The sequence below is a fragment of the Lichenostomus cassidix genome, chromosome 8 (genome assembly GCF_008360975.1).
Source record: "Lichenostomus cassidix isolate B80296 chromosome 8, HeHo_3.0, whole genome shotgun sequence".
NCBI lineage: Eukaryota > Metazoa > Chordata > Aves > Passeriformes > Meliphagidae > Lichenostomus > Lichenostomus cassidix.
In genome coordinates, this window is record NC_139489.1 from 23,881,284 (window position 1) to 23,907,449 (window position 26,166).

The 26,166-nt window shown below is 43.4% G+C and overlaps 1 protein-coding gene and 1 long non-coding RNA gene across 3 annotated transcripts in view; one reads left to right on the forward strand and one right to left on the reverse strand.

The window, feature by feature from the left end:
- Positions 1–1,148: 1,148 nt before the first annotated feature.
- LOC146434104 (uncharacterized) overlaps positions 1,149–26,166 on the reverse strand; it is a 78,496-nt gene continuing 53,478 nt past the window's right edge. Inside the window, exons 2-4 of one of the 2 annotated variants that reach the window (XR_014853838.1) lie at positions 4,501–4,618; positions 1,558–1,691; positions 1,149–1,266 (exon numbers count right to left, since the gene is read on the reverse strand). This is a non-coding gene — a long non-coding RNA (uncharacterized LOC146434104). The remainder of the gene's footprint in view (positions 1,267–1,557; positions 1,692–4,500; positions 4,619–26,166) is intronic. The other variant, XR_014853837.1, reaches the window with a different exon arrangement.
- Positions 1,222–6,286, forward strand: LOC146434105 (uncharacterized). The gene is made up of 3 exons (XM_085068441.1): positions 1,222–1,380; positions 3,484–3,514; positions 4,409–6,286. Exons 1-3 carry the CDS (start codon positions 1,222–1,224, stop codon positions 4,759–4,761), a joined length of 543 nt encoding a protein of 180 aa, XP_084924567.1. The 3' UTR covers positions 4,762–6,286.

Consider the following 26,166-nt stretch of genomic DNA (forward strand, 5'->3'; position numbering starts at 1 on the left):
ATATTTAATTTTGGTGTCATGCAGCTGGAAGGGTTGTGGTTTTGCCCACAGGGTGGGAAGAGAAGGATCAAGACTAAAGTTTATATATGCATTCCATCCCCAGAAAGGGCATGCAGAAGAGCTGGCAGACATCTCTAAGTGACATCTTTGTGACATCAGAATTTCTTTTTTAAATAAACTCCAGAGCACTTTTTCATATTAAAAGGCAAAAGAATGTACAGAATGTAAAAATGGAAACTACTTGCAAGGTTGACAGTTAAAATAATATTTCTTTTAGTTGTTTTTTAGTTTGCATTTGTTTTTTACTACTCAAGCCTGCTTTTTTTTTCCCCCTCTCTTTTTTTATTTTAGTTTTGCCCTTCCCCACACGACACTTTAATCACAATTTTGTTCCCACAGTAAGGAATTCAAAAAGCAGGTAAGGAAAAAAATAGAAAGGGAAAAACTGAAACTTATTTTAGGAAGACCCTGAAACCCAGCCAGCTCATTTCAAACTCTAACTTGAAAGCCATCTACAAAATCCCAACTCTTTCCTGCTCTTGATCGTCCTCGAGTGGTGTCAGGGGGAAGTGGAGGCTGACGGTTGGATTCCACTTGCTGTTTCCATTTGCTGCCAAGACTATTGCGTAGCATCACATTTGTCAGCATGTGTAGTTTCACTTTTGCTGTATGAATCATGTCCTCAGGGAACCGGAAAAATGTCCTTCCATCGTTGGCGCTCAGATTTGCGCTGCCAAAACGAGAACCAGATCCAATCTGGTGCCGACTTCTCAGCTAGAAAAAAGCAATCACTGGCATCTTCAGAGACAGAAGCAGGTGGCACACAGGTATGGTGAGGTTCCTGTGGTTGGCACCTTGTCTTTGAGGTGTTGAGTGAACCTTGTGTTCACTGGAGAGTTTTGACCCCTTGACCACTTGCACTGCAATTCCGAGGTGATTTCTGGAGCCCCTGCAGCCTGTTTCATTTTAGGCATTCTGGGCCAAGAGCCAAATGAAAGTTCTCTAACTCAGTTTCATGAGGAAGTGCTAACTCACTGCCTTTTAGCCAGGGCTGATGATGAAACCCTGAGGAGGCTCCTCCTTTTGGCTTAATTTGCATAGCAATATATAATCCTGTCCAGGTCCCACTGTGGCAATACGGCCGTGGGAATTCTGGCAGTGCCTTTCTCAGCTGTGGTGCTGTTTGCAGCCTCACCTCCAGCTGTACCAAAGACAAGCATCATGGAAGCTCAAGCTGCCATTCCCATGCTGGAGAATGGAAATGCCCTGCAGAACAGGAAATCCATGTGTTTTCGAGTGGCTTTTCATGCTCTCATATTTTTGTTGATTATTATTTCAGCCTTGGTTTCTATAACCTTCTGTTTGCTCCATCATAAGCAGGTAAGTACAATGCAAAATTCTTAACTCCAGAGCATAATATTCCTAATTATTAACATTGTTGGGTTGATGCTATTGACTAACTCCAGCCTAGTAATTCCCTCCTCTTGAAGACTGCTAGTGCTTTTAGTTTCCAAGATTTCATTTGATAATGTTTTCACCCATCCCTTATTGTCTCACCAATTCCTCGATGCCTTCAACTCTTTCTTTTCATTTCCATAAGCTTAAAAAAAGATCAGGTTTTATTTCTCTCATTTTTCTTCTCCTGCACCAATGATGTACACTGTTCCAATGTGATATCAAGTGATGATGCTCTGTAGGGACTAGAGAGGCTGAGAAATTGTGGTAATTCACCAGGTATAAAGCCTTTTCACACTTGGTTTTACCAAGTGCTAATACAATCTAGCGCAAAAACCAGTTACCGAATCAAGTTCATTCCGCGTTTCATTAGCTGATCCCAATGAGCTTTTTCTGTTTTTAACTGTACACACAGTATTAAACTGAGATACAGGGTGAGCCAAGTGACTCATTTGCTGCAGGCCAGCTTATTTTATGGTTTCCAAACTGTGAATCAGTGTCCTAGAGGATCCAAGTGCTAATCTGGGATGCCGGTTTATGTATCCTGCCGTAATGTACCTCCCTCCGGTTCCAGTTCTTCCTCTGCCAGAGGAAGGCACAAGAAAAAAGTCCCCTTCTGTTAAGAGGAAGGATGGTTTGTTCTCATGGTCCGAGAGCTGCCTGGGGCATGATGATGCCAGGAATCCCTCTGAGGACTGGTCTTACAAAGCACTGATTTTTTTTTTAGTAAACTACGAAGACTGCTAAATTCCCAGAAGGGAGGAACCTTCTCTGCACCTTACAGCAGAAAATATATATAAAAATTACCCAAAAAAATTAATTGCTTTTAATTCACTTTTAGCCCCAAACCCACAGCTTCCATCATCTCTTTGGGATATGTGAAGCAGCAGCTCTGTGACCTGCAGTCACAACTGCATTCCTCTGATGGCAATGAGCACAGAGATGCACACAGAATTTCACAGATATTCCGTTCCTCCCCTCCGTTTTTTCAGAAAAGATACTTTAGTAAGCTGAAAGTTACTTTAGTAAGTGAGAGAACTACGTTTAATCCTGTTGATTCACGTTAATTGCGCAAAGCAGGGCTGGACAATGAAAGCCTTTCCCCGCAAGGGAGCCAACAACCCCCCCAGCACTCAGGACAGCAACTTCCTAAGGAAGCAATGAGCTTGTGCTCCAATAGTGATTTTAAGCATTTCAGAGTTTGCATTCATCAAGATACGAGAGATGTGAGGCAGAATCGGGTCCCTGTATCTGTAAGCTGATCCTAAATGTGTTTTTTACGAGCTCTGGCCAGAGAACAGAGATGCTGTGTAGGAAGAGCACGAGCACCACGAGCAAAGACCAAGCCATGAGTCATAGGAATAGACTTGAAATCTCTTGTCACTGACAGTTTAGCACTCAGGCACCCATGGAGATTGCCTCCTTCCCTGGGCTGGAAAGGCAATGGAAAGCTGACTATTGGATCACAAAGTCCTGTGCCTGCACCCCTGAGCTAAGCATGGTGCAGCAGTTAAAGAGAAGTAGGCTTAAAAGTCAGCAGCCATCCTCCCTGTTCTGCCCCTCTGGTGTGATAGGCAAACAAAATCAGCGCTAAGTGATTCCAAACCATGATGCACAGAAAGAAAGATTCATGGGTTTAATCAGTGTAAATTGTCATCGCTTGTAACTGTCCACAAGAGCTGAGTCCAGGGATGAAATTAAATCTAGTCACCTAAGAGGAATGTAGAACTTTTAAGAGATCTACTGCAGGACAGTGCTGATTGGATGTTTGTTTTTTTTTTTTTTGTGAAAATACCACCAAAATGGATATGAAAAATATGGACCTATTTTAAACATTTCAAACTTTGTTGGAAAACATCTGTTTTTTCATAACAAAAGAGTGCTTTTGTTTGTAATGGTGGATAGGTTATTTTCCTTCCTGGGAGAATGCTTTTGTGCTCTTGTAATGACAATGCTCCTCTCCTGAGCTCACTGATAAATGGAAAATTACAGCAGAAAACACTGACCAAGCTCTGCTTCTTTTCACAGGCACAGGGGCCATGCTGCGCACATGGATCTTGTAAGTACGGAGATTCTAGACTTGTTTTCTGGCTTTGTCAGATTTGTGCTGTCACAAAGATGACTGTCTCACAGGCTTTGTGCCTGTGCAAGGACAGGTGTCAGTCCTGACAGCAGAAATACAGAGCCCCCAGGGCATTGTGGCCATGACAAAGACAGGTCCCCAGCTCTGCAGCCAGGGCTGTGAGCCAGCAGTTGCCTTTCTCTGTCTGGATCAGCTGCGTGCACCTCCCCAGAAACGGCCTGTAAAATCAGCATCACAGGGCTCATAAGATTTATTGCTGCTGGGTGTTAATCACCAGTTCTCTAAGCAAACCCCAGGGCAGTTTGAAAGTAATAGACTAGCTCAGATCTTCAGAGAGATTTAATTAATTCAAGGAAAAACTTCTGCATGCATAAAACTTCAGTAAATGACTGTTAACCTCAAAAAGGACTATAACTGCAGCAGCCGCCAGAAGAGTATTGTAACCACCCTCATAATCCTCAGATCCAGCTGAAATTCCACCTAGGATTTTTTTTCTTGTTAGAGACCAGCTCAGACCTAACCCTCAGTCTTGAAGGTTCCCCATCTCCAGGGTGCTTTCCACAGCTAACCTGTCCCAGCAGAGAACACTTCCAAGCCCCCCACAGCCATAGAGATCCTTCACAGCCTCTCCTGGCAGATTGAGAACCCTTTCTAGCACTCCTTAGAAGTTAGTAAACTCAGAAAGAATGATTAATAATAATTATAATAACAGCAACTGGAATAATAAATAAATAATAATTATTAGAAAGTCAAGAAGTGAATGGGGAGAGAGAGGTATGAACGGGAAACAGTAATAAAACACTCATGTACAGAATAAAGTATCCTTAGACATAATTAATTACCACACCTTTTTGTCTGTGCTTTCCTCAGTAAATCAGTCTTCTACACAAAAAGCATCAGTTATGAGCTGGAATTGGAAATTAGATCACTGCAATGGAATTGTACATGATCAAGTGCAGTACCTCATAATTGAGCAGAGTGGCAACTACCTCATCTCTGCTCAGCTCTACCGCCCAGGGAAAATCAGAGACATCTTGTCGCTGACGCTCTTCAAAGACCCAGCAAACATGCTCATCAACGCTGTGGGAGATGGAAATGGCACAGTAAGTTTTGCGAGACCCATTTTCCTGGAGAAGGGAGATAAGCTGTACTGTAAGAAAAATGACGTTTTGGCCAACGTTATGGTAGAGAATCAGACTTACTGGGACCTGTGCAAAATGTAGCAGGATTCTGCCCTGAGTCAGCCCCTCCCTTATATCCTCCAGGAAGACTTAGGGCATGGATGAAGAATCTGCAATTTCTCTTTGGGTGAAATTCCGCTTGCTGGGATACGCGCCATAGTAAACTTGCATCCTGCAGTGACAGTGAATAGCAAACTTTGGTAATAACGGATGGGTGCTGATGGACATAAAGTATGAGCAAAAGATGGAGGAAAAAAGTCTTGATGTGTTGTGGAGTTGACTCTGAGATCCTGGAAAAACAAGTCACTATATTCAGTCTGTTCTGAGCTGGGGAGGAGCTCTACTCTGCAGCTGGCTGCATTTTGGAACCGTCAGAACTTCCCATTTTGGAACTGGGTAGCTGGCAGTCCCTTCGCTCCCTTTTAACAAGAGGTGCTACATAAAAATATTTCATATCCTTCCTGCACAACCTACCAGTGAAGCAATGTGTCCACAGTAGAGGGTTGGAATAGTTGAGAAACAACCTATGAGAGAAGAAAAGCTTCTCAGCCCCATCCCACAGCCTTGCCATTAGCAAGGGAAACACACCAGGGAAGCTCCATCGTTGTGGGTAGTTCTGAGCACAAGGACCTTTCCAGTGAAGCACAAGCAATGTAAATCCATGCCAGCTCCATGCCTTGGTCAAGACTCACCCATCACAGGGAGCCTGTGGATGCAGCCAGTGGAGAGGCCACAAGGGGATGGATCACCACTGGCTGAGCAGCACATACAAAATCGAGGTTGCTGCATGTTACGGAGATCGTGGAGCAGAGCTAATTTTAGAAAGATGCATGTGAGGTGAGTGAGCACAGAGTGAAGAGGATGAAGCCTTGGAGAACTGTTCCCCAAATATTTTTACTGTGCTGTGTAGTGAGTGTTACAAGCAGGACAGAGCAGACATGGTCCTGACATGAAATGGGGAAGGGCTAAGCATCCCTCCCTAACCACATCCTTCCCACAGACACATCTTTGATATCCAGCTGACAAAACACTGTCAGCACCACAGCAGGGAAAACGTGAGCTACCAGGGAAGCAGGACACCTTTCACCTGCTCACTTCAAGGTCTGTCTGCTGTGCTTCCCAAAATGAGCATCGAATCACAGCAGATCACAGGTGAACACCTCAAAACCTCAGCAAAGTGCTCTCTGGCTGTGGCTTCAGGACAGCCCAGCTGCCCCACAGCCTGGTTCCTCTCCCTTGCCTGGGCAGGCACTCCCAGGGCCTCTGTACTTTGCTTTCCTGCCTCCTGGACCTTCATGGGGGAAAACTCTACCATTCCTCATAGCTTGTCACAGCCTTGGGGATAGATTTTCATGGGAAAGCAAGGTAACTGAGAAGTCGGGTGGAAATAAACAATCAGTTGGGGTGGACTAAGGCAGTTAGGAGTGCTATTTACTCTTATAATTTTATGTTCTATATATTGTAACTTCAGAGAATGTAGAGTCAAGTTTTTGCAGACACATCTGCAGTCCTGTGTTCGGTTTCATACAAGCTACTGTTATCAATGAAAATTATACTTCAGTTTTTACACTGCTTTGTTGATTTCCTTAATTTAAAAAAAAATTAAAAAACCAAAAAACACCCTTACAAACCGCAAGCGTATCTCAGTTCTTTGATACGGACTGAAAAAATAACTTACTGACACATTTCTCTACCCTTTGTCTACTTTCACTAAAGGGCCTCTTTTGCTTCGAGAGGTTGGCAGTGTCAGCACAGAGTAAGATCAGTTTGCACTGCTCAGTCCGAGGGCAGAGAGCCAAACCAAGGAGCTCCAGGCTCTGCAGGGACAGGGCTCACAGAGTCCCCTCAGTAGGGCCATGGCAGGGACAGGATAGTACAGGCTGCTGGATCTGGGTCACAACCCATGCCCAGCTGTGCAAGGATGGCAATGGTTAAATGCTCCAGGAGCAGCCTTGGTGCAGAGCACACAGCTTTATCCAAGTGGTCTTGCAGCAGGAGCGGAAGCCACCACAGCTCCTCTCCCCAGCCACCCTGTGCCAGGATCTGCTCCTGCATTTATTCCCTTGCTGGCCCTCACACCCATTTCTGTCTCCCTCTCCCTCTCCCTCCTAAAAGGCAAGTAAAACCCTCCCTTTGTGCCTCCCTGGATCAGCCTCAGCCCACTTTTCTGGGGTCCATCACCTGCAGACCTCTCCTGTTCAGACAACCAGGTATCACCAGTGCTGCTGACACAGCATCACATCTCCAACTCCTTTCTGCAGGAGACATTCCAGTGTGCTAAATGGGTCATGGTGTTAACTCAAATATTCCCAACCTAAATGTATGAAGTACTGCAAAGAGACAGATATGGGATATTTGTGCCCAGCAGCTGCAGCATCGGGTGCCAGTGCACCAGCTGAAAAATTAGAAGCTGCACATATGGGAAGCTCCTGCTCATCCCTGTCCATTCTGAACAGTCCAATCTGGCACTGCTGGACAGCAGTGTGGGTTCTTTTGGTTTGAACATTGATCCTGACCTTAAAAGAAATCCAGAGATTACACCACATCAGCTCCCTGGAGCACCTGCATTCCCTGATTCAAAAATTACTAATGTATCACAACACTAAACTCCTGCTGCAGCCCAGAACAGAATCTCTGAAGTTACAGCTGATTTGGCCCCAGGTACACCTGCAGAACTCAACACTGCCATGCTACAAGCAGCCCCACACTTAGGCACTGGCGGCAGATTTGGAGGATAGAGGTGCTATCCCTCACTCACACTCTAATTCTCCTGTCTGGCCAGTGAAAAAGCCAAATGGACAGTGGGAGATTATAGTTCATTGCCAGCAACTGAATGCCAATACCAATTGCTTATCCTTCTTTAGGAGTAATCATTGTCAGCATGAACCGAACTGCCAGTGTTTGGATTCCTTCAATGTTTAAATGTTTCTCCTTCCCTCATCCCTAGCATCTGGGAATGCACAGCAGATCTAAAAGACATATTACCCCATCTACCTCAGGGTGGAAATGCTGCCACTCTAAAAATCCTTATCCAGAGCTGTCAAATCAATAATTTGCACAACAAATTATTTTTTCAACATTTTGAAGTGAAGACTTGTCACTTGGAAAGCCTTTTCACTAGGGTGTGAGGTTATGAAAAAATAGTGTATTTGTTTATGCTTTTTAATCAAACATGCTTTCAAATCTATGGAAAGCATAATTTAAAGGAAAAAAAATGCATCATGAGAGTGACTGTATAAATAGTCATGTGCCTTCAACCAAGGAAAAAATTGTGGTTATTTCAAAAGGGGATTTTTCAGCTTTCTCGGAAGCTTACTACATTGCACAGCCTCCCCAGGATCAGAGATGCCCCTTAAAGGAGACATTTCAGTCTCTTAAGAAATTAGCCAAAATGAGGTCCTAGAAGACAAATAATCAGATTTTTAAACAAATAAATACTTGAATACAAGTAACCACAACATTATCAGTTTTTCTGTTCAACAAACAGCCACAGGCCACTTACCACCCCCACACCTTGCTACACTACACTCTCCATGGTCAATAGAAGTTATGCTAGGATGATTTCAAAGGTCATGCAGAAAGTTCCACAAAGCACATCAAAAGCAGCACAGTAGGCAGCGACATTTCTGATGATGCTGCGCAGACACCCAGTGTTGAGGACACTTCTCCTTCAGGGGCTCCTCAAGCTGCTCTCAAAGTCACTACACCAGGCCTGGTGGGGCAAAGCAGTCCCAGTTCTGAACTGCCCAAAGACACGGCAGTTTCAAAACCTTGTTTTTGAGCCTGTGTCTCAAAAACAAGGGAAACTTCACTGGATTAGTGAAATGAGTGGATGAGGCTGTCCCCTCAAGGTAAATGACAACATTTAATTTGGGTAGCTTAAAATAAACTACTGAAGACCCAATTTTACAGAGCAGGTTCTACTGTGAAAGCAGAACTATTATCAATTTTGGTTCTAACTTCCAGTGTTCAAGAGATCTGCAACTCAGTGCAGTCAAATGATGCAGATTAGGATGCTGGAGCTAAGCAAGCTGCCTTTGGTCCTGGAGGGAGGAAGGCTGCCACAGTAGAGTGCTCTGAAAAGCCTTTCCTCTGGACACCATACCCACCATGTCTCCTGGGTAAAAATGAACTGTCCCAGTTGGATCCTTCCAGGGCTAAATTCAGTCTGGTACCACAAACTGTGCACTGGTAATTTCATCTCTAAAGACAAGAGCATGGGAAGTTCAAAACTGCTGAAACAGTCTGCCAAGAGAGGCAGAGGAGATGGAACTTTGTTATTCCTATCCATGCAGAGTGGCAACAGCTTTGACAGTTATATTTCCCTCAAATCCTCTTTAGGTGAATGAAACAGGTTCTCGTGGTGGTCTTTGTTTCACAGCTGAGTGGAGATTTAATGGTGCAGCACAAAAGGCACCAGGTTTCTGGTGACAAGTTACACATCCCAGCAGAAGCATGGCACTTTGGTTTCCTGCACCATCCACAGCTTCCCCATCTCCTAGGCACACCAAAAGCTGCCTCACATGTGAGGTGACGCAAGCAGATACTTTGTGAGGAACCACCCACATCTAGGTTTCTCTGTGCTCCAGGGGTTCACTGTGGAGGGCACAGCACCTTTGCCTGTAGTCAAAGAGAGCCTGCGTCATCACAGATTTTAGTCTAACAGGCAGAACACCATCTGGAGAGGAAGAAAGTATTATCAGCACTTTAGAGATAGGGAAGAACATCACAGCAAGATGATGTGATTTTGTTAGGGTCACCAGAAGTGCAGACAAGCAGAGATGAGAGTTGACCACAGAACTTGGAGGAAGGCATCCTCTCCAGTTAGCAGGAATAGTGGGGCCAGCAGGACTAGGGAAGTGATCCTTCCCCTGTGCTCAGCACTGGTGAGGCCACAGCTCGAGTGCTGTGTCCAGTTCTTGGCCCCTCAGTTTAGGAAGGATGTTGAGATGCTGGAGTGTGTCCAGAGAAAGGCAACAAGGCTGATGAAGGGTTTGGAGCACAAATCTGATGAGGAGCAGCTGAGGGAGCTGGCGGTGTTCAGCCTGAAGAGGAGGATGCTCGGGGCAGACCTTATCACTCTCTACAACTCCCTGAAAAGAGGTTGGAACCAGGCGAGAGTCAGCCTCTTATCCCAGGCTTGTCCTCGTGAAAGAACAAGAGGACACACCCTTAAGCTGTGCCAAGGGAAGTTTAGGTTGGACATTCGGAGGAATTCCTTCACAGAAAGGGTGAACAGACATTGGAAAGGGCTGCCCAGGGAGGTGGTGGAATCGGTGCCCTGGAGGTGTTTGAGGAAAGGCTGGACATGGCCCTCAGTGCCATGGCCTGGTTGATAGGCTGGTGTTGGGTCAGAGGCTGCACTTGCTGACCTCAGATGCCTTTTCCAACCACACTGATTCTGTGAGATTCTGCAACCAAACATCCTCATCAGAGACTGTAAGAGCAGTGATTAGAGCACTGAGGAAATAACCCAGAGAGTGCCACACATGGATTTGATTCTCAATTTTTTTTTCTCTTTTGAAGAAAACAGTACATTCAGAATACCCCAGAAATGGACCAACAAAAAAAAGAAGAAAGGTCCAAGTGCCAGAAACATGACTGTGGTGCAGCCTTGGGTGGTGTTACCAGGCTGGCCAGCATAGTGCTCACCCATCACTTCTTCTGGCCTCCTTGGACACCTGCCTGCAGCTTTTCATCCCTGGGATTTCTCAAGCTCTAGAGCAAAATCCATTTCTGCTTCAGCTCTTTTGAAATAGGACTTCACACTGAATGGCTCTCCCAGCACAAATTTAGCAAATCCCACATTTAATCTCATTTGAGATGAATAAACATAATACTGTTTCTTTCCTCTGACATACAACTTCAACCTGTGAAGGACAAATTCTGATTTCATGCCATCCCTATGCAGACCCCAGAGCACCTCAGCTGCCAGTGCCCGCAGAGCAGTCGCTGGATACTGCTACCACAGCCTTTATTGCACAATGCAGAGAGCACATCTGCTTTTGGAATTTTTGACAGACACTACAATGGGTTTCTGAATGTGTTTGGGTGAAACTCCTTCGTGGTGTGTCCCTGCTGCTGCAGAAGACATCTGGTGACATGGCCAGCAAGCTGCCTCCCCTTCTGGCAAAGCTCTGAAGAAGTAGAAAGGACTTGGAGGCAACACATCCTGTCCTTGCAGAGTAAACAATTCACAGAAGAGCCACTGAAGGGAAGTCACAGGGATATGACTCACTCCCAGTATAAAAATCACAGAAAGTATTATATTACATGATGGTGTAAGAGGGGCAAGCTGGATGCTCTCTTTCATCCTGCAATCCCCAAACTCACTTTTTGCTATCTCAGGCAACATCTTCCCCCAACTCCATTCTTGCAGGTTCCCTTCCCAGCTGGAAGGCTTTGGGTTATTCAAGTCCTTCAAACATTCCCAGAAGAGGGATGGTCAATGCCCCCTCCTCTGTGAACAAGACTTCTGCTTCCAGTACTCCTTAGCTATCCTGGAATGGTGACAGCTCACTGCCACCTCTCCTCAAACAGCATCACAAAACTTTAAATAGGAGCCTTGCCAGTGGCTCCCCACAGCACCAGCTACCAGCAATGCAGATTTTAAGTAAAGGGTTTGCTCTTTTCCTGAGAGGTTTTGGAGGAAAAGTGAAAAAATAAAAAGAAAACAAGGTACAAAAAAATTTTAAGATAACAGAAACTACGCATTTTGCTTCAGTTAGTCTCCAGATTTTACATCTGCTTTTACAGTATTTGAGGTCTTTATCAAATTTTTGAGATTAGCAATAATAGAAGATCAAATAAACCATTTTTAAAATACTAGCAATCTTCAATAAACACTTAAGTGTTCCCTACTATGGACCCCATTATGAGATTTAACCTTGAAAAACCTACAGAAACCTTTGAGATGCATGGAAGGTATGTTGTGAGATGTGGTGAAGAGAGGAATACAACAGCAAGCTCCAATTTCAGCCATTTTTGTGCTCATCTCAGCAGCCCAGGAATTTACAGAGGTGGATCTTGAAAAGAATGCCGGTCAGGAAAAAACCCCAAATTCCTTCAAATGTGAGTCATAACTGTGTAGCTGGAGCTTAATGACAGGACAATCTTTCAAAGATCTATAGCTGATCCCTGAACTTGCATTTCAGAGGCAGGGTGAGTAATACCCACTGGCTTTTGATGCTCATCAGATTCAAATTTTTAAAATGTTTGCAGATCAAGTTAATAGTATGTGAAGCCCTTCTCCTAGAGAGTCATGCAAATTCTTCCCATTCTTCCCTCCTAAACATTCCCTTCACAAAGCAACTCTACACCCTTGATAAGAGAAGTGAAGCAGGGACAGGTAGTCTCTATATATTAGGAAGACCAAACACCTGAGCACCTTTGACTGCATGAGGAAATCATCAGCAATGAATTGGTGAATCCCAACAGGACTCTGCAGCTCTCATTTATAAAAGTAGATAGCTTTCTTCAAGTACTGAAGTCTTTAATCTGAGAAAGCGTCAGAGTGGGTGCAGGGCAGCCCCTCCAGCTCTGCCTTTCTACAGGTCTCTAATGTAATTAATCTTCACAGCTTTTCTTTCCACCTTTTTTGGCAGACCAGGGCCATAAGCAGAAACACCTCACTGCACCTCATGAACTGGCCAGTCATTAAATCACCTGCCTGAGCAGCAGAGCTGAAATCTGAGGATGTGTTTAAATACTTTTCATAGAAGGGACTATGGGAAAACTGGGATGGAAACCAGGGGTGAATCTGTAACAGTTAAGTCTTGTTTGGCACAACTCTTTTGGAGAAAAAGCTGGAAAATCTTACAGTGCACAATGAAAATTAGAGATGGCTTAATCCTTTCCCCCTTGGGCACAGGGGAAAAGCTTTGGGCTGTGGACACTAGCTGGGATCTAGTGTTTAAAATAGAATCTGATAGAAGCCCTTCCACAACTTGGAGCTTACACTCTCCTGTGCAGTGGAGTTCAACCCCTCCCTGATCTCTGTCTTGTACTTATCAGCCCTGCTTTGTCAAAACTACAGAAGTTTAGAATGATCCCCCTTTCCAGTTGAGCTGATAGCAGCCGTGCAAAATAGGGGGATTATTGTCAGTACAGAGGATATAGCAACACATGCAGAGAAACAGCATAATCTCACACTCTCCAAAAGCATATACAGCTTTTTCATGTAACTGATGTTGAAATCTTTGCTGGAAATTTGACACTTCTATAATATTTCTATTCTCAGCATATACATGCCTTTTGATCTGATGTTCCTCTTTATATGGAGAAGATGACAATTTATAGTAGCTTAGTAGGCTGTGAAGAAACATCACGAGATCAAACATTTGGAGATCTAGAACAACATTTACCAAAATCTATTGCTCAGCCACATACTGATTGCCTGTCAGGGGGAGCAGGAATAGGAATTTATCTCTTTAGTGTTAAACACAGTGCTCCGTGAAGGCTGCATTACAGACTGAAGATGGGTGAACATTAATGGCAATGTTCACATTGATTTCAGAATGATTCCTTTTGTTACTCTGTACCTGCAACAAAAACCCTGCAGGGAATTGTCATCTCACTCCTCTGGAGAAGCTCTGTGGGGTTGGGAAGACTTCAAATGACTTGCAGTCACTCTGCCCCAGGCCTGCCACTTACAATCACACTTATATGCTCTCATACTTATGTTCCCTTTGTCTTCATACATTAATATGTGTATTTTCTACCCTAACAGTGGAGCTGCTCTGTGCTTTCCCCCTCCTTTGTGCCAGACCCATTGGAAGAACTGCTCAGTTTATTGATGAACACACCACAGACAGCTGGCTAGGGAAGCCAGCTAACAGTCAGCTTCCTTTTCCTCTCACTGCAGAAAACTGTCTAGACAAGAATGAAGCCAGAAGTCAGACTGCAGCAAAGAACTAAAACCCCTGTGCATGACCTCTTCCTACCACTGGGTAAAGAACAGACCTTGTTTCTTTCCCACTTGAAGGCCCTCAGTGCTGCACATGGGATGTTCTGGTGTTGCCTGGCAGCTATAGGAAGTACCCAGGACAACACAGTGAATCCCTGACCAATGCTTCCAGATAAGAAACCTTGCTTTGATTCTCATCCCCGATCTGAAGTGCTCCACAAAGAATGTGCCCAGATGAAGCTGCTACATCAGACAACAGAGGTAGAAGCCCTTAGATAAGCCTCAAAAGAAATTCAGTGCTGCTCATTGCCTCTCTGGGGTGTAGCCTCTACCTCCAAGATAAGCCAGTACCTGCATAGGAACAGCAGAGACAGCAAAGCACTGAAAAAAGACCATCCTAGGGACCATGCCTACATCAGATTTTGATGCAAATCACTACGGATTTTGTTCATTCTGAAGACCAAAATCACTTCAAGGTGCTTTAGGCTTTCAAGACTTTCAGGCTTCAGCCACAGTGAGGACATCCAAGCCCTGCTGAGGTGGAGCCAGTCAAGTGCAGATCTCAACCCTGACACACAGCTGGGCTACTGACAAGGAAAAGGAGGATAGCAAGGAGTCAAAAGCCTGCATATACTGCAGGCTGGCCTATAAAATCACTTATCATCAATGTAAGTGAAACAATTTGTTTTCACTGTTGATGAAGATGTATAAGGAAATACTTTCCTGGCTGCCAACGTGTTTATGTGTCTCTTTTTAAAATATGATATTTATGTGCCGAAATTCAGATGGTTACACAACAGCCTTGACACGGAAAGCACAAGCTGGGTTATATACTAATATTATTTAATGGGGAAATCCATATAAACAGTTTATCTCTGTTTATAGTAATTCTTACGTAAGTGGGGCGAGACTGAGGACATCAGTCCAGTTCAGTAACATCATCTTGATCATGTGGCCTTTGAATATGTGGGGGCTGAGGACACTGTCCTGCCCTCAGCAGTGATCATCCTTAGCTATGTGTTGACAGTTCATCTGGATTAACTTTAAAAGGAGCAGGAATTTAAATATGCCTTTAAGGGCAAAGTCTAGACTCATTTTTTATTAGTAGCTATTTAATAATTGTTCAGTTGTTACCCTTAATTAGATAAGCAAAGAAGTGCATTAAGAATATGGTTCATATGACTACTTCAATGATTTTTCCTGGAATCCCGTTGGAGTACTGCAGCCCAAAATGGAGCTGTCCTGACTCTGCTGTGATGAACTTGGACTGATGCTATGAACATAAAATCAGAACTGAGACTGTGCAGACGTTTCTACAACAAGTGCTCAGAATTTGGAATTGAATTCCAGAATTTCTGGGATTCACCTGCATATTTCATCCGAGCTCTGCTTATTGGGTAAGCAGATAACTCAAGTCTCACTTAGTCAGGTCCACTTGCTCACTTGTCTACTTATGGCACTGGTGGGACAGTCCCTGATGTGCCTGGAGGGATCCTCCCTTGTCAGCAGCCTTTGCCCAACTTACTCTACCACTAGCTCTTTATTGGTGCAGTTTCAGTAAAAGGACCTGTGGTAAACAGGACTGCATGATCATGAACTCCCTGCCTCAAAATGCCTTCTGTTCTAAGTCCAGGAAAGGGGAATTCCAATTTCAGCTCATAGGGAAACAAAAGTGGTGAAGTGATGAGCTAGAACAGATTTGGGATGGTAGCACATCTACCTTGATTCCTGAGCCAGGACTTTAGTGTTACGGTGATGGCTATTTACCCACTGTCCACCTTCCCCTCAGAGATCTTTATCTCACTTGTATGGAGACAAACTATGGGGATGTGCAAAAGAACACAAATGTCAATTTTTAGGTGCAACCAGGAATATGCAGCAGATGTGATCCCTGTAGCACCCTGCATCTAGCTTAGCCATCAAACCCTTTTGAATAATGCTAAGCAACAAAGACTGTATTTTCCACAGAGCATGACCTTCCTCTGGCACTCAAAACTGGCAGAGTAGGCATTTCAAGTTGCTTTGAGAAGACCCAAACCCCTTGCAGTAAAGACATTTACATGATTTGTCCCTTCAAAGCAGTGTTTGGGTCTCCTTTTCATCTCATTCAATGTATTACCATTATTTCCTTTGTGCACAATCTCTTGGGGTTGAGTGTTTAGAAGGACTCAAAGTTTCCCAGGTTTTCCTCCTATATACTTCAGTATACCTGTTTCCGCTAGGCTGAACAATAGGCAAAGCACATAAACAGGGGATTCTGTTAAGTCTACCTTGTACATTTTCCTAGGAAAGTAGTTTAAGCAACAATTTCTTCTGAATGCCTGCAGCTGTTGCACATTGGCAAAAGAACTTCACAGGTGGGGAAAAGGCTCTGCACTGGAGATGTTCCTTCTTAGGCTTTCCCACTCATCCTCTGTCCTCTCCAGAGTGGAGGTAACAGCCAAAGAGGAGCTCTGCTCTCTTTAACCACAGGCAGCTACCTTCTCTCTCCTCACTTGGCTAAAATTTTCTTCTTTTAAGATCCTGGAAATATCTGCTGGGAAAAGCCCACTGAAGACAGCATAAGCCAGCAGGCAGGTCCTCATCTCTCCCAGGACTACCAGTCCTGTTTTGCCTCTTAGTGTTAATACAAGAGTACAAAATAAACCTTTCAAAAGACAGTATTTCACATCATCAGCTCGAGTATTTAAAGTTTGCAAACTGCTTTGCAAATGCTAAATATAATCCGAGATATTTGTGTCCATGTGTACCACAATATGCTGTGGCACATTCTCAGGACTCCAGGTCTGATTTGCTGCACAGCAAATGTCATCCATCAGGGATGGATCTGATCGAGTAAGAAAGGAAGATCTGGTCTGTCTAAGCTCTACTATATTTGTCACAGAAACTGGACCTTACATGAGGTACAGAGCAGAGAACTACAGGCTGACAGATTCATGGATGACTTCAGGATAGCTTGATCACTTAGTGTTATCCCTCCACAAAGAGCATACTTATGTGTTCTTAAGCAAATAATAAAACCAAAACCTCTTAAGAGTGGCTGCTAATGGTACATTCCTCATTCTCTGAGACACCTCTTATTTTCACAGCTACAAGGATCTGCAGGTTAGATGAAAAGGTCATTTTGTACTCCAATAAATAAAATTAAGGAACATCCTCATCCCTGGCTTGAAGGCAGCAAGGTCTTGGAGCATGAAAACAGAGCAAGAATATGAACATTGAATAAAAGTTTGCCCTGATTTCTGTGCACAGCAACCAAGCCAAAGCTTCAGGGACAACTCTAAGGCTGCATTTCCCACTTTGTGAATTCTTGACCCATGAGTCTTTACAGTAATTTAACACACGTGGAGTCTGAGGTATTTAACAGAGATTTCTGCAGAAAACCAGAGATTTTGATGTATGGACAGTGTCCATCACTAATCTTAATTTTCAGTTCTTTTGAAGCATTCCTAGTGCCAATATAAATTTGAAATATTTCACAAAGATTCTTATCCTGCACAAAGACCTGCTTACTCAGCATTTACAAACGAGAACAATCATCTCTAATTAATGACCCGCATTGAGCAGGAAGGATATTTTCTTTTCCAGAGAAAATGGACAGGTTGCTCTTTAATTACCAGGCCCAAGAATTTCTCTCTACACATATTTCTCTAGATCTTAGCTCCCATTTAACCCCATGTACTTCCAACTGCTTCCAGCTATTTGGTTTGGGCTATTTTTGTAGGTCTGCACTATTATCTCTGTTTAAGGCAACCTCTTAATAGAGCAACCATACCTATGCTCTGTTAGCTCAGCTCTAAATACAGACATTAATTCACAAAGTAAAGATCCGGTTTTAGAGCCTACCTTCTGATAAACTGATACTCAGGCATCTAAAATTAGACAATTTTATGTCAAAGTACTTAATGCCACCACCACATCCCGCTCAAACCCCAAACCGCAATGTCATACCCAAACACTGATGACACCTTTCTAGATGTGAAGTGGCAGCTGCCTGTTTCACTTGTAGTTTGAACGGAGTCTGTCCTGGTGGCACAGGTATCCTCCTGTCCAAAAATACCACCAGTCCCTGATCAAGCAGAATCCTTCCTCCTCAAGCCATTTGCAGTGCCAGATGTCAAAATTTTGACTCCCTGATCCAGCTCTACAGGGATCATTTCAAATAATTTAAAAAAAAAAGAAACAAAACCCACTGACAGTTCTTTACACTAGCACAGTCCAGGACTTAACATTCTTTTCCCTCAATAAACAAAGCCCATGGCAGTTTGAAACAATGAAGTGTGGGTTTACTATTCAAACACAGGACAGATGGGAATCACAGACACGGTACTGCAGCGCCAACAGGGATAACATTGGGATGACAACAGGGATAGGGTTTTGATCCCTGCAGGGTCTCATCTAGAATGGAAACAGTGCAAAAGCCAGGGAGAGTTACTCCTGTGGGGAGGCATTTGCTTACAGCCCACCATTTCCATCCATATTAACACAGGTATCCTTTCAGTTGGCTACACCAACATTACGCCAGAGTTCTTGTTCCGAGAAGTGATTTACTGCTTAGGAAACACAGAAAAATCAGCAACTTCAGCAAGATACCCCAAGTGCTTCCCCTTTTGGATCCTGATGAGATAAGATTCTTTCCATTCCTCCCTTCACCATCATATGGCTTCTCTGAAACTACATGTGAGAGTCAGCTCCTTCAGCTTACAAAAGCTTGTGACCAAAACAGATAACAGCATCAAACGGCACAACAAGGGATGGTGAGACTCAAGAATAGTCCTGAAAGAGAAAAACATACCCCACTTCAAACATAGAAGCTTTCTATGTTTTAATCTTAGGTCTTAGGTTTATTCAACATGAAAATGTGTCAAATATTTCGCACCCTGTAATGTAATGACTAAGACTAGGATTGCAGGACAGCACATAAAAGAGGTGGAATAAAAAAAGCCAACTGAAATTGGAAATCACCTTGTACTTTTAAGCCTCTTAGGAGCATTCATTTAGGTTTGTTTTATTTTTAAAAAGGCTGGTGGCTTTGAAAAAATATCAAACGGACACGACCAATTCTATGTTTCACCGTGCCTTGTATGGCTCAAATCCATAATATACAAATTACTAATGTTAAATTTTAAGTGCACTTATCTAAGATTTCAACTAGTTTTAGGCATGGGCTATTTGAAACAGTGGCAATCCATTGTCCTAAAATCCTGTTTTGGCTAGAAACAAAGGAATCATCAAGGAAATTATGGCAGATCCAGAGAAAATGGTAACAGTTTTATCCACTCCTACAACTGAAATTTTCACAGGCCTAGAGCTAGACTGTGAATCAGTAAAGAATTTGCGCCAAGATGTGTTTATTCAGTCTCTGTCTTGTGTATCTCACAGCTGTATTCCCAGTACTGTTGACTGCAGAAAGCTTACTTGTCTAGGGGCCATCAGTCAAATGGTGCAAAAGATCCCCTTTTTCTGGTGAGACAACTCTTCTCAAGACAGATAATTTCTATTTAAAAAAAGAGCTTAACACACAGGGCCAGGTCCTCCTGCAACAGCCTCAGCAGAACTGTGATAACTTATACAGGCTAACATCTGCTTCATTTTAGAAAGCTTTCAGGGAAGCACCCTGCCCTGCAATTGAAGGTTGCTGAGGGATATTCTGGTTGTCTCTGCACCTGGTTGCAGACATTTATATTTCTGCCTCATTTCCAGCCCAGCACCATTCCTGGCCTTCTCTGCATGGAGCAAATGTGGGACATGTCCCCAGTGATCTATCCAGCAGAGCTAATATGTCTGTGAGCCAGACTCATTTCTCATTTTTTGTCATAAAACCTTCATTTATTGCTCTCATACCTTCTTACTGCTGGAATTCCTTACAGGTTTCCAGTTTGCTTTGCTCCTTGGGATCAACTGGATGCAGGAGCAGAAACCAGCAGGTGACTCAGGGTAGCTGAGGACAGGAGGGAGAGATGCAGGGAAGGAGAGCAGCAGGAATAGCTTGTAGGAAAGAACAGGTGGCAGACTTGGACATATCCTCAGGATGGAAACAGGGAAGGGATTTGTTCCCCATCAGAGAAGGGAAAGTTTAGACAGTTGTGATGGGGATTGTAGTGACCTTCCTGAGGACACAGCTCATTTGTATGCCAGACTTTAGAAATACAGTTTCAAGAAGTACCTGTCCATCAGAGTGGTTAGCAGTCTTTTACAGCTGCAACATAGCACATACCAGAGATCCCAGAAACATTTGTGCAGTTCAAAACTGTAACAGCAGCTCAGATCAGGGCCTTTTCATTGCTAAAGGGAGTCTTAAACAATGTCTCTTGCTGGAGGCACTGTGGTTGACCTCAGGTAGGGCCTCATGGGTGAGAGAGCTTCTGAGAGAAGAGATCAGAAGCTGTCCCTGTGTTGGACAGAGAAGAGTCAAGAATGAAGCTGAGCCTGGGAAAAGCGGAGGGGTGGGGGTGGAAGATTGTTAAAATTTTATTTCTCATTATCTCCTTCCGTAATAAACTGGCAATATATGAACCAAATCATTCTGAGGTCAAATCTGGTTTGTATGTGACAGTACTTGGTGAATGATCTCTCTGTTCTAATCTTGACCTATGAGCTCTTCCATCTTATTTTCTCGCCATGTCCTGTTGAGGAGGGAGAGACAGAGCAAGGCAGGGTAGGCACCTGGCAGACCAAGCGTAACCATCAGAGCCAAGTTTAACCCATCAGAGACAGCAAAATGCACACAAACCCCTAATCAGAACAGCAATGTTCTTCCTCATCTGAACAATAAGACAATCCAAGTCACATGGAAATCACACTCTCTCCATTTTTTTGTGTCATTTCCTTATCTATAAGACACTTCTCTTTGATTTCAGGGTATGAAAAAGTCACACCCAATGGTGATGAGAGAATAAAGAAATATATGTTTAAAAGTCTTAGCAACATCTCAGCAGAGACATAGAGAAGAGCTTGAATTGCCTGTGGCCATTCATGTCTAGCTCCATTATTGCACAACTGTTCTGTGTGGTTTGTTATAATTATTGGATCTTGTGCCAGCTCTTTCACAGTGCAGCAAGGCCATAAGTCATAGAAAGGCACATGGAAGTTGGCCTGCCTCATAATTACGTGCAATCAAACACGAAAACAATTAAATCCTAATTGTATCATCTGCTTAAATAAGTGAAGCTGAGGAGCTCATCTTACTTCTTGAAATGCTGCTTTTCTCCTGAAGCCTGTATTTGACAGGTTAGCAAGGGGGAAGCACTCTGAGTACAAACTAAAGCCTCCAGGATAGTGACAACATTCCTCAGGGTATAATTTAATTCCTTACTTTACATCGTTGGGAAAAAAAAAAATTTGCACAGAGGTTTACAAAGCCAGCACAAGGTAGGAATGCATAGTATGTTTCAGCATTGCTTCTCACACTCTCTTTTCCTCAGAAAATACAGTAAGACAGGAAAAATAAGAAATCTTTCAAATGAAAGACTGCATGTGATGAAGACAAAGTGTGGTGGTTTTGATTGGCCCAAAACATCAGCCAGGTATCTTTAACATCTAAGAGAAATTTAAACCCCCCAGAAGCTGTTGTAGTAGGCCTGAGGAAGAGTCTGAAGGGTGGGGTGTGGCACAAAGATGGCTCCTGGGTGTCCTGAGTGAAAGTTCTGGAAGTTTTTACATCAAGTCCAGCAGAGCCAATCTCTGATGGCTCTGAAGATGATGGACATGCTGCCGGCCAAGTCTGGGCCAATTAGAGGTGCTGATTACGCCTCTGTGAAAACATATTCAAGAAAAAAAATCAAAACAAGGTAGGCATGCACTTCTTTGTAGTTTGAAGAGGAGGTGGAGGTAAAAAATATGTGAAGGGAGAACAGCATGGAGACGCCAAGGTCAGTGAAGAAGGTGGGGGAGGAGGTGCTCCCAGTGCCAGAGCTGAAAACCCTCTGCTAGCCATGGTGAAGGCCACGGGGGGAACAGGTTGTCCCCCTGCAGCCCATGGAGTCCGCAGGAGTGCAAAAATTCGCCCACAGCCCACGCCAGAGGAGCAGGTAGATGCCTGGAAGAAGCTGTGATCCAGTTGGAGTCTCATCTAAGAGTTAAAACTGCAAAGGCCTTGCAAGGGAGAAAAAGGCCTTGCTCCTGGGATGGAAGCAGCCTGACCTCAGCTCAGGAGAGTCTGCATCTTATAGACAAAAGAACTCTTGCAGCAGCATTCGGGCGGGATGTTGCCTGTGAAATTGGACTCACACCAAAGAACTTCCCAGAGGACTGTCTCTTGTGGGAGGGACCCCATGGCTAAGTAGAGAACCCCTCTCCCTGATTGGACTGACCAGAGAACACCCCTCACTCTGCCCCCTGCCCATGCTGGGGGTTTGGAAAGAGGGAAGGGGGGTAAACAGAGAAACTGCTTCTTAAGAGGGAGGGGGTGAGAGCAGAGAAACTGTCTAGCGAAAGAGAGATAAGTAGAGATAAAGAGTATTTGTAGTAGAATAACTGTGGTGATGAATAGATTTATGGACCTGCTCTATGGACTAAGAAAATACCCTACACCCTGCCTCCCTACCCGAGCTGTTGGTTAGAAAGAGGAAGGGGGGTGAATAGAAAATAAGTTTGGAAGAGGGAGGGGGTGAGGGAACAAAGGGTGTATGAAAAGCATGTTTTTACTGCTCATTTATCCTCCAGCTCTGTTAGGTAATTAAATCACTTTGCAACTTTCAGTTTTGGAGCCTGTCTGCCCTTTCTTCCATGCGTCCTGCCATCAGTGTCCTATCTCATTTAACTCATGAATTTAGTGTATGTTTAGCAGGTTTTTTTTCTTTCCCCTCTCCTGCACATCTGCAGCAGGAGAGAGCCGGGGTGCCTGGCGTTTAGTCAAAGTCAAACCCCAACACAAAGGTTGGATGTGCTACCTATGCAGTTGATTAAACTTTTAACAGACTCAACTCCTCCTCTTTTCCACCACTTCCAGATGATGAGTTTCCAAAAAACAGCCCCCATTCTTAGTATTCTCCGAAAGAGAGGCCTGCTGTTACTGAAGTCTGTTGCAAGTCACCAGGTTAAGAGATGCTTAAAAACAAAAAATGTTCTCTATCTGATTGGCAACAGAAGGAAATTTTTCAGGTGGCACTCCCTGTCTGAGGCTAGGAGGTGTCTGTGTTCCACACTGCAGTCGGCGTCAGTCTCAGAGATAAAAAATTCCCTTCTCTTCTGCAATGCAGCCATCTGCCAAGTCAGAAGTGCGTCACTAAGGCAAATCACTGAGCAACAGAGCCTCTGTTTCCAGCAAAAGAACAAGCATACTGCAGTCTTCCTGACTCTGGTGGTCACCAAATCTTATAGTGGTGCCAGATGCAGAAATCAGATTGCACCAGGGAGAAAAACAGGAACTCCCTGACTTCGGTGGGTGACAAACAGAATACCAGAGCAGTAACAGAATATCAGTATTAGCAAAGATTAGCTAAGCTAAATAGTCTCCCTCTCTTTCTTACCACGACTAGCATTTCTGGCAAACCAAGGATCAGTACCACTAAAATTTCCACCCCTTATTCTAAGATTACCCTCAGATTACCCTTATCTCCTCTTTTAAGTCCCTATAGATATAGACATAGTCCTATCTCACAAGTCTCCCAGAAAGCTGTTCAGAATGGTTACAAAACTTTTGGCAATTTGCAGCTTCATCTATTAATAAGCTTTTAGTTTTGGACTCAGAATTAACCTTAAACTGAAGCAAGCACTCTCTTTGTATGTTTTTGGAGAAAGCTGGTATGTTTTGTAAATCTACCATTTGCAAGGCTTAAAAAACAAAATCTCTCCACTCTTTTCTGTTTCTAAGAAATTAACCTCTGAAGACTGACTTGGCCATCCTAGGAACCCTTCTGCACCATTCCAGGTAATTTAGTTATTTAATTTCTTTTAAATATCAGGGATCAAAACTGCATACAATACTTCAAATAGGATCTTAAAAACACCTAGAATTATACAAATGCTTTTTGTCCCTACTTAGAATTTAAACCCTTATAAGGTCTTCTTACGTCTGAGTCACAAAGGCAATCCATCCTTTTCTCTCCTACTCCACCCTCTCTCAGTATTAAACTTCCCAGGATGTTGCAAAATTCTGCAAAATCCTCTCTTTCTCCTTTTATCCTAAAAAAAGCAACCGGACACTTCATGTTATTGCCTTCAATCATCAGACCAAGGGAACATAATTTAGTTTTCTAAAAAGCAGTCCTCCACAATAATGACATTAATCCCATCTGTGTCATCTGCAAACTTCATGGCTAAATTTCTGTATAACCAAGGAATATAACAAATAAGGTCAGTCCTAGCTTCAATACTCCTGGGGCCTAACTTAGTCCATCTTTATCTTGTAATATCCATGATTATTTCTGCCACTGAAGAGAAGATCCTTATGGGGGTTACAGATCATTGTTTTGCTTGACTCTTGGTTATGTTCATAGCATTATCCTTTAAGAAGTTAGTAATCTTTTTGCAAAATATATTAAAATACTTCTGAAATTAACTGCCCTTGTGTGTGTAGGGGAGTGTGTGTGTCTGTGTGAAGATTTTCTCTTTATCCCTTTCCACTGCCTCCCCACCCTCAATCATCCTTCCCTCTTCCTTGTCAAGAGTTAACACATTTAGCAGAAAATTAGGAAATGTATAAATTTCAGGGTGGGAGAGTTTCCCATTTTTGAAGATAGGAACTGTATCTGCCACTTCTCTGATCCCAAATTTACAGATTAATTAAAAAAAAAAATCTTCAAATCCATCTGCAATTTCAAGGACCATTTTTTTTCAGTAGCCAAGAAAAGAGCTTACTCAGGGACTATCGTATTTTCATACTAATTAGCCTAAATTTTGCTTCCATTCCAAATGCCTAATTTACCGTACCACCCTTACATTTTTACTACAGACTCTGACATTAACTTTACCTATCAGGCTTACTAAAAGCTGAGTTAAGGCATTACTTCAAGATTTAGTCCATACCTCAACCTACACAACTTCTTTCCAGTATATCATCTCCACTTCCTCCACAGCTGTTCTCCTTCTGTTCATGAAGCCAAAATTTTCTCTCTCTCCTTCTCATTTTCTTCCCATGTTTCATTCCCATTTTTTATCCATGGCTAGTCGGAATCTCATGGGCTCCTTAGATATTCATTCTGCCCTTGCACTCCATGTAGGCTCTAGATTGACCCTTGCTTGGGTTGTTTGCTCAGCTGGGGAGGTCCATTAGTGTTTTTTATGGTGCCTTCTTACTTCATGGAAATGAAGCTCAAGCTTCATGGTTTTGGCTGGTATTTTATGCTGTCTCCTGAGTCAAATACTCCCACTTCAGTTTAAGCTCAGCCAGATGTTTCTCTGTACTATCCCAGCCTTTAGAACTGACAAACTTCCTGTTTGTATCAGGATTTTCCCCTCCACCTGCCATCTACATGTAAGGGCCAGAATCCAGGGCCTTTCTAGAATCTGCATGGGTGGTAGATCTAAGACTAAATTTGTTATGATAGATCAAAGCAGTATTAACCTCATCATGGCTATGCCCAGCAAGTCACTTCTGTCACTAAGGCAAAGAGCTCTTCCTCACAAGTGTAAAACAGCATCAATCAGTTCTGAAGGAGCAGGTCTGAGTTTCACCTTAATGCATCCAAAAGAAACCATGATGTTCATATTCTAGAATCCAAAGGTATATTTGGATAGAAGACCAGTTTGGGCTTAGCACTTCACAGATCCTGGCTGAAATTAATCTCTCTAATCAGGACTCATCTTTACCTTCCTGAGTTGTGTTTTTCTTGAATTTGTGATCCATCCCTAACATTACTCCAAAATAGTTGATGAGAAGGTAGGATATAACACAACAAAAAACCTAGATAATTTTGAAGCCATAGTATTTTTAGCAAACATGATGATAAACCACAAAGCAGTCACTTCTACCAACAAAGCACTTCTCTCTCCTTTACATTGCTCAAAGCTCTCCAAACTTGGTGGTCTTGCAAACAGCTCTCCCTGCCATGCCTGGAAGGCCAAACTGATGAATCATTCACTTTTTAAATACAACTTCAGGAAGTTTAGCTGCATTTTTCCTCCCAGTTACATCCCAGATCTCAGCAGAGAGTACCAAAGACCTCAGGCTGATCAGCCCAGGCTCTGTGTGGCACAGCATTGTACACATTCCTCCGCGGGCATCCAAGCCCAGATGGTATCATGCTGACGTGTTGTCAGAAGTCACGGGACTCAACAGTGTTCAGATATTAGAAAGGTACAAAAATGCTTCATGGTAACAGCAAATCATAAGAGCAGAGCATTAAAAATACCTCTGTTCTGGGAAAGAGAGCATTGCATGTTTCCTCCTGTCTTGAAGGCTGATGCAACAAAGGGAACGTGAGAAAAGTCACCCTTACTTTGGGAAGGATTATCTTGGGTGGGAAGATTTAGGTCATGTCCGTGGCATTCCCCTTAAGAACATCCAAAGTGAAGAACTTTGGCAGCAGCTTCAGAAGAAAGAAAAAACCCACAGGAAGCCAATAGTTTTGAGACTATCTCATTCTGGCTTTGGGAGTCAT

Coding starts and splice junctions, on each gene's coding strand:
- LOC146434105 (XM_085068441.1), top strand. CDS start 1,222: ATGGAAGCTCAAGCTGCCATTCCCATGCTGGAGAATGGAAATGCCCTG. Junction 1,381..3,483: donor GTTTGCTCCATCATAAGCAG/GTAAGTACAATG, acceptor TTCTTTTCACAG/GCACAGGGGCCATGCTGCGC. Junction 3,515..4,408: donor ATGCTGCGCACATGGATCTT/GTAAGTACGGAG, acceptor TGCTTTCCTCAG/TAAATCAGTCTTCTACACAA.